This window comes from Leguminivora glycinivorella, chromosome 17, assembly GCF_023078275.1.
Source record: "Leguminivora glycinivorella isolate SPB_JAAS2020 chromosome 17, LegGlyc_1.1, whole genome shotgun sequence".
NCBI lineage: Eukaryota > Metazoa > Arthropoda > Insecta > Lepidoptera > Tortricidae > Leguminivora > Leguminivora glycinivorella.
In genome coordinates, this window is record NC_062987.1 from 3,380,819 (window position 1) to 3,389,063 (window position 8,245).

The 8,245-nt window shown below is 38.7% G+C and overlaps 1 protein-coding gene across 1 annotated transcript in view; it reads left to right on the forward strand.

Annotated features, from left to right (window-relative positions):
- LOC125235089 overlaps positions 1 to 5,343 on the forward strand; it is a 241,470-nt gene extending 236,127 nt beyond the window's left edge. The window contains exons 4-5 of the mRNA XM_048141519.1: positions 1,469 to 1,553; positions 1,670 to 5,343. Coding sequence (XP_047997476.1) covers positions 1,469 to 1,553; positions 1,670 to 4,336 — 2,752 coding nt within the window. The 3' untranslated portion in view covers positions 4,337 to 5,343. The remainder of the gene's footprint in view (positions 1 to 1,468; positions 1,554 to 1,669) is intronic.
- Positions 5,344 to 8,245: the final 2,902 nt, after the last annotated feature.

Here is an 8,245-nt window from a genome sequence, read left to right on the forward strand (position 1 = left end):
GTAGGTAATAGGTATAACATATGGTAAGGGCCAATATTACGCTAGTGGAGGAAAAGTGTATTGTCATTATCGCAAATTTACGTGTACATAGATGCCATGAACACAGTATATAAAGGAAATGAGAAGCGGTAAAAAATATATGGAGGACGCAAAATACGAAAAAAAAACATTAAGATTACTTTTGTCGTGGAATTTCTTATAGCAAATTTTTAAGCAGAACAATAAAACAGTAATAGGACTAGGTAGTTTCTAAAATAATTTATATTTATCTAAATTTTATGGTACAAATTTCAAAAACAGAGTTGGTAGTAATGCGGTTTTAACCTAAGGCATTTTTTTTCTCTACCAGTCAACCATTGAGATAAAAACGATTGGGTATCATCATCATCACAGGCCTTTGTCTATTGCAGACGTTTACGTGACTGTGGAGGCCGATTCGCGAGCACGACCTGCCACAATTTTGACAGAGAAAACGTATGCCATTCTCGGTTTGCTTTCCGCCTTTTGCTATCTAAAGCATTAAACCAGACTTGGCCGCATAGCCTTCTCCATGCGGTGCGGTCGCATTTTAATGTATGGGATGATATATCTTCTTATATTTAATCTATGAAACTAGGTATAAAAATAGACACAAATCAAATTCAAGTAGGTAAGGTCTAAGGAGCATGGCAGACAGTCATAAAGCCTCCGCCACACATAAAGCGTTTTGGTAGCGTCAGCGGAGCGTTAGCGGTGTGCCGGACGAACGTTGGCGTTCCGCTCGCAATTCGCGCTCGTTAGTTCCCGCTGGCGTCCGCTGGGCGCAACGCCAGCGTTCGTCCGGCGCACCGCTATCATTGCGCTCCGCTAACGCTCCGCCTACGCCCTCAAAACGCGCATGTGTGGCCGTTATTGTTAGTTTTAAGTGTTTGTAACCCATAACTTGCATGGCTGGATTCTCTGTAAATATAAGTTGGTTAAATAAATAAATGATAAATGAGCTTTAAAAGTGCTATGATAAACACGGAAGAACACGGGATTGCGGTATTTCACTAAGCTTCGTAGTCCGCGATATAACATAAAACTTACGTGAGTTCCATAATTATAACATGTAATAAAACAGAAGTGCGCAGCAAGAAGGCGAGAAAATTAGAATAGACAGAGAGGTAGCTTCTAAATTAAAACTTACATTCAACTACTTCAATAGGTACTTACTAAAGATACAGGGAACCGAAACAGAAATAAAAGAGTGCTCTTACATCATATCATCACCTGCTTAAGAGTCTATTTACACGGGTCGAGAACTCATATAAGAGTATTACGAGTTTCATTGCAGTACCTATTTGGTTTCTGACCTAAAAAGTTCGTGTTCGCTCGCCCTGTAAATAGGCCTTGTTTTTTTCACTCTGCAACAAAATGAACTAGTTATTTCTTCTAAACTTCATGCTTATGAAGCACTTGTTGATAATAGCTATTGCGTTTGTTTCAGAACGGAGCGGCGAGAGGATGCCGGAGCCCCTGTGCCTGACCAACAGATGAGGCCCGGACCGCAGTACCCCGTTGATCGATATTTGGTAAGTTTACAAAGAAACTACCAATACTTGTTTTGAGACTGCCATTCCAAATAATTGTTGAAGCTATATGTATAGGTAGTTAAGAAAATAACTTATCGGTAATTTATTGATTTCAGGTTGAGCGCAGCAAGATCGAAATGGTAAACATCATAGACGACGATATTTGGAAGCCGGAGCCGGCCCTCCGGCTCGAAGAGGAACTCATCCTTAGAAAGTTGCATGAGATGCTGCAATCGACTGCAGACGACCTGAAGCTGCTATCCGGAGAACTGGCGCAGCGCGAGCCAGGGATGCGCGAGCGACCGCGGGCGCCGCCCGCGCCGCTTGATGACGACTTCAACGAGAAGATCCACATCGAAGAGGTCGTTAATGCCAAATTTAACGGGTACAAAACTATCGATAATCCCCCTAAACAGAAACTAACGGAAAAAATTAACAAAAATGATAAAAATGCTTTAAACAATAACATTCTACAAAATGCGCCTATAAATAAAATACCTACAAGAACTAAGCAGCTTACTAAATCACGCACTAGAATAGTTCAAATTGATGCCACAGATAGTACAAAACAAGTAGAAGGAGATGTTGTCAAAAAACCTCATAAAGAAGCTGTAATTTACAATGAATATACTTTTCAATACCCGAAGGTTAAAGAAAATAGTTTTGTTAAGGATCTTCAAGTACAAACCATGCCAAGCATCAACATTAGAGGAGAATTGAAAGAGCAAAAAGTCTTACAATTAGATATAGAGCCTGAAACGGAAAAAACTAAAAGTAATTCAGAACCTAAATATAATGTTGGAGTAATTTCAGTGCAACATGAGATTTCTTCCGTAAAGGTACCAGCATCCAAAATCCCGCCAACAATTATATCCTCTCATGTACCAACTATGAGAAATATAAAACCGACAAGAAAAGTCACAAAAATTGTTACTTCCGAAAGTAGTACTTCAACTAACAATGGAAATTCTGGTTCCCAATGTAATTTAAACCTCTACACAAGAAAAACTACAAGAGCGTCTTCTACAACTTCAATACGTTCAGATCAAAATAAGAAAGGAAGCTTAATAACTAAAACAGAACCACCCAAACGAGCTCATCTCAATTTGGATGAATGGAGAAAAAAACTAAATTCAGTTTATGGTGTGCCTTCAAGCTCCAAGAAAAATAAATTCATACCCAAATTAAAGGGAACCGGCAAGAAAATGTCTCCTAAAAAATCGAATCTACAGCCATCAAATCTTTCAAAGCCACAACCAAAACTGTTGAACAACGCTCAGTACATTCCATATTCAAAGTTAACATTAGGAGGTGTTAATGTTAGTGATATTGAAAGGGAAATATCAGATATACCAGATAAAAATAATATACCACTTAGCCCTATTATAGATAAAATAATAAGTAGTCAAGACAATTCTTGCAATAATAGCCCAAGAAAGAAAGATAAAGGAGATAGTTCGAAAATATTAACAACCTCAGATGAAAACTTACTACAAGAAGTTATAGATATTGAAAAAACTGTTAATAAAACCTTATCGAAAAACACTGAGATGAGAATAAAAGACAATAAGTCTCAAAAGTTATCTAGTGATAGCACCATCGAAGACACAAATGAACCAGATAGTTACGCAGACGACTTTGAGGAAGAAAAATCAGACCAATCAGATAAAAATAGTCGAGGCAGTCAATTAAGTTCAGACAATAAATATTCTAAAAAAGCGAATATTAGTGAAATAACGGATAACAGTGTTGCTGAAGAGGAAAAATTAGAAAATCCTAAAACCAAAACAAATATCCATAACGTGACGTATTCGAAAACTCCCAAACTTTCATTGAAAAAGCGCGTGGATGTATTCGAGTTTGTACACAATATTGACACTGAAGATACTGCTACACAAAGCCAAACGACTAAGAAAATATCTTTGAAAGAAACTCAAACTTCACCTAGAAATGGCAGTCCAAATATAAAACCTATTCACAACGATTTATGGCCTTCTATGGATCCTAGCAAGGAAATTGAGAAAATGTTTAAATTGGAGAAAGAACTAATAAAGAAGCTAATCGTCGACGAGTACGGCGATTTCCTTCAAAGCTCTATTGATAAACCGTCCACTTCTAAACCCCATCAGGATTCGTTAACCGTGAGTCTAAACGTGAATGCGGCGCAGAAGGTGACGCAGACTTCACCTAAACATGCGAAAAGTGTGATGACTTCTCCCACACGGACCAAGACTAGAACCACTTCTCCTTTCCTCTTATCTTTACCCGTCGATCATCAAACAAGTCCCATCATATCTGTCACAAACGAAAAGGATGTTAAAGTTGAAATTGAACAGGAGCCTGGAGACCTCGGGATATCCATTAATCTCTCTTCCCCACGATTCAGCCTTCGCTTACCAAACACTTCAGTCGAAGTTCTATCAAATTTGGAAATTTGCAGTCGCTCGGCTCACAGTGCCGAAAGAAAACGAGAAAGTAGTGCTAGAATATCTAAAACTGTAAAGCAAAACATAACTAACTCGACCTCAATAGATGCTGACAACTCTTCTTCGGAAATCAGTAGTTTAGGAGAAGTAAAGTTAAAACTTAAAAAGAAAGTTCGCAGAAGAGTTTCCTCACCAGAGTCTAGTAGTTCTTTGTCATCCATTTTAAGTGTTGATATCAATTCTCTTGGTATTTTGCCTCTAAGAAGTGAAGGAGAACTTAGTTCAATTCATAGATCTAAAAGTAGGAGTGCTAACCTGCCTAGTAAAAGCGAAGGCGAAATAAGCTTTGGTAAATAATGAATCATTACTCTAATCTACTCTTATTAATAAATTACTCTAATTTTGATTTGAAGTTCTTTGTGTTTATATTATAGCATTTATAGCCTGATCATGAAACTCAGAGACAATTCGAGTAGATCAAGTCTAAAAACTGTTCTTAAAATGTCAGAGCCTACGCAAGTATTTTCAAGTTATTAGGTGTATTCAGGCTGTTAACTTACCCCCTTATTCATAAAAAAGTTAATGAACTGATTAGTTCAAAGTTTTTGTCCCTTTCTCACAAATACATAAAACAACATGACAGATAATGATAAACGATTATTAGCTAAACCAGGTTTATAAAACGTTTATAAATGAATAACGCCGTATCCCTCTTCTGTTCAGACTTTTAAATAATATGAGTGGAACACATAGATGGATCCAGCGACAATCATTTCCAGATTATCTAGCGAATAAGTTAGTACCTACTTTCTAGATAGGCAACCGAAGCCATCTTACTATTTTGATCTTTTAGTTGACTATTGTAATAGTAATAGAGACTCAAGTACTATGTTTTTAGACTTTATGATTCTTAGCTAGGGCTAAAAGCCAAACATTTTATTTTAACAAAGACTAAAAAGTATAAAGATATTGTTGCTCTGAACTCTGAAAAGATGTCGATAATACAACAATCTGTAATTCTCTGAATAAAAACATACCTACCTTTAGTGCCTTATCTACATAAAATAAGTTTAATAAATGAAGTATGTACGTTTTCACCAAGAGTACAAATTAATATTTATTTTCGCTTGTATTGTAGTGGAGATATTTTCTGTTATCATTTTAAACATTCGCATTGTAAATGTTGTATGTAAAATGTAATACAATTAAGTTTTTTGTATTTTAACGATATACGAATTTAAAATGTTGTTTATAAATTAATTTGTAAATATATTTTTCAAATTTTCTGCTTAGAATGCTATTGATCAAATTAACTAGCAATTATTGTTGATAGTTGAATGTCAATTAAACCCCCAGTTATCACATTATTTAGGTGTCCGTGCCTTCGCTTGAACCACTAATGAGATTAACACCTTCATAACTCGGCCCTAATCGAGTGAATTCCTCGACTAGTAGCGCCATCTGGCGCGCCAGTCAAGTACTAGTGTCGCCCGGTTACCAGCGCTCGGCTGCTTTTTCCTCAGTACGCTTTTGTAACTCGGCCGAGCAACACGTTTACAAAAGCAAGTCTTAAAAAGTTCGAGAAATTTATAACATCGAAAAGATTATGATTACTTCTAACTCGTGATATTCCGCTCGGTGCCTTTGGCCCAGCGACGAGACGCAGTGACCTCCTGTAGGCACCGTCATAAATACGCGGATACATATGCCTCACTCACGTGAGACTGACATGGCGTCGTCCCGTGAGACGACAGACGTCGTCCCGTGAGACGACAGACGTCGTTCTGTGAGACGACAGATGTCGTCCCATGAGACGACAGACGTCGTCCTGTGAGACGACAGACGTCGTCCCGTGAGACGAAAGATGTCGTCCCGTAAGACGATAGACGTTGTCCTGTGAGACGACAGACGTCGTCCTGTGAGACGACAGATGTCGTCCCGTGAGACAACAAACGTCGTCCCGTGAGACGAAAGACGTCGTCCCGTGAGACGACATGACGTCGTCCAGTGAGATGACATGGCGTAGTCCCGTGAGACGACAGATGTCGTCCCGTTACACGACATGGCGTCGTGCTGTGACACGACAGGCGTCGTCCAATGAGACGACATTGCATTGTCCCGCGAGACGACAGGGTTGTTCTTGTGTGGTGGCATGGAGACGATGAAGAAAACTGACAGCGATGGGACGCAGTGTAATCCTATGCACCGTCATAAAGAATATAAGGGACAAATGCCACGCTCACGTAAGACGAGACAGAGCGACGTCCCGTGAGACGACATAGGTTCGTCCCTTGAAAAGTCATAGCTTTGCCTCGTGAGGTGACAGGACACAAGAGATGTTTTGAAACAGATGAGGTCCCATTAGATAACCTGGCCTATGAAAAGATAGGGCCCACGATCCGATAGGGCATCGCCTCGTGATATGACAAAGGAGATCATTCATTGTGCAGACATGATTCGTCATTAGAGACAACATGAGTAAAGTTGTGCTGTGCGAAAAAGTACACTGTCATATAAATTGACAAGCGTCGCCCCGTAAAAGATTAAACTTTGCAGCGACTTGGAATTTGGATTTCGTTGTCCTATGCGATGATTTACGACATCCTGTGAGAACCCATTGGGTTATTACATGCTATGCATGCACTAATTCACCTTTGGTGTCATGAGACGAGCGTTATGATCACGAGGCAAAATGTTGTATTTGTACTCGAATCTCAATGAGATTATGTCGCTTTAACATCTACTTTGCGGTAATTAGCACAACTCTTAACTAAACATACTTTGTATAAGGTATTTCTAAACATATGTACTTCGTAGAAGGTCTTTCGAATCAGAACCACAGCGTACGTGTTAACCTGAGACATACACAATTACACAGTTTAGTCATTGTCTTATTAGACAAAAATCATCACGTGATGGGTTCCCATAAGTGGGGTCGTTTTATACAGGTAAAGTGAACGACATCGGCGTCGTCTCAATTGCCTAATTAGCTAATACATAATCAGCGTGGTCACCTGACCAACAGATGAATGATTGTGAGGAATGTCCAAATTTATCTCGCTCGTGAATATCTGAACGGCCATAATGATGACGAATGTGTGATCCAATTACTGTAAAGCAACGCCGTTATTGCCAACCTAATTTGTCATGTCAACTTTTAGAATGCTCGTCATGATAGAGGTTTATTAGCAGGTTTGACGTTGTGAAAATCCACTTCCACATCTAAAAACGTGTGGGTGGAGCTTCGGTAGCAATTAACTAGCACTTTGTTGCCAGATACTAAGCGAATTAAGAAATATACATAATAGTGATGCTAAACAGAATGAAAAACCACTTTATATTACAAAGCCCTTCTTGCCCAATCAGAAAGGGAGAGGGGGTGGCGAAGATACCAATGGGAAAAAGAAAATCCATTAATTTATGCCACTGTTTTACGCTATTCCTAGAGTGCAGATTCTTTTAAATGAATGATTAGAGCTCTAGTCTCATCAACTCACGGGCGTCAATAATTGATGCATGGTCTTGGGTCTTGATACGGACTTTAGAAACGCAGAAGAACCACTCAGGTACTTAGCAAATGTTGACTATTAGCTACAAAATAACTTACCGAAAAGGAAAATTCTTGTACTAGGCTCTTTACTCTGTGAAACCTGGATATTCGTCTGTATTTCAGCAAACTTATAGCTGTCCGGCTGAAACATCCAGTCGGACTAATGGCGGATAATGTTCCAGTATATGTTGTTCAGTATACCGAACTGACAAAAGTATTACTTCTGTAACAATCGACCCAGTAGAGACTTCTGAACCAATTCATTTAGAAATAAAAAGCTACAGCTCGGAAAGTTTTCTAAGTACGATATATACATATATGTACTACAAATTGACCTCAAACTGCCGTTAATCGACCAACGGTTAGAATACTCAATCATGCATTATTACTAACGTTAGCTAGACCAAGGTTACAGACAATCCTTGAAGAGGTTAATTACAAAGACAACAAACTCGTACCGGAAATCTGACTCCCAAATATATACGATATTTTGTGGATAGTTTGGCAAAATGACTTAAAGGATATGTTATTTAGTACAATAGCATTTTAGTATGCCTTGTTGCATTGTTACTCAGGACGGACTCTCGTCGTAAAAGGATTTGTCGGTTGCCCAGTTCGAGGGCGTAATGTTACGAATCCTATGTTTCTATAAATAACTAACGAATTAGACTAAAGAGACGACCGAACAATATTCTCAAACTATTTACAGCGAAGAA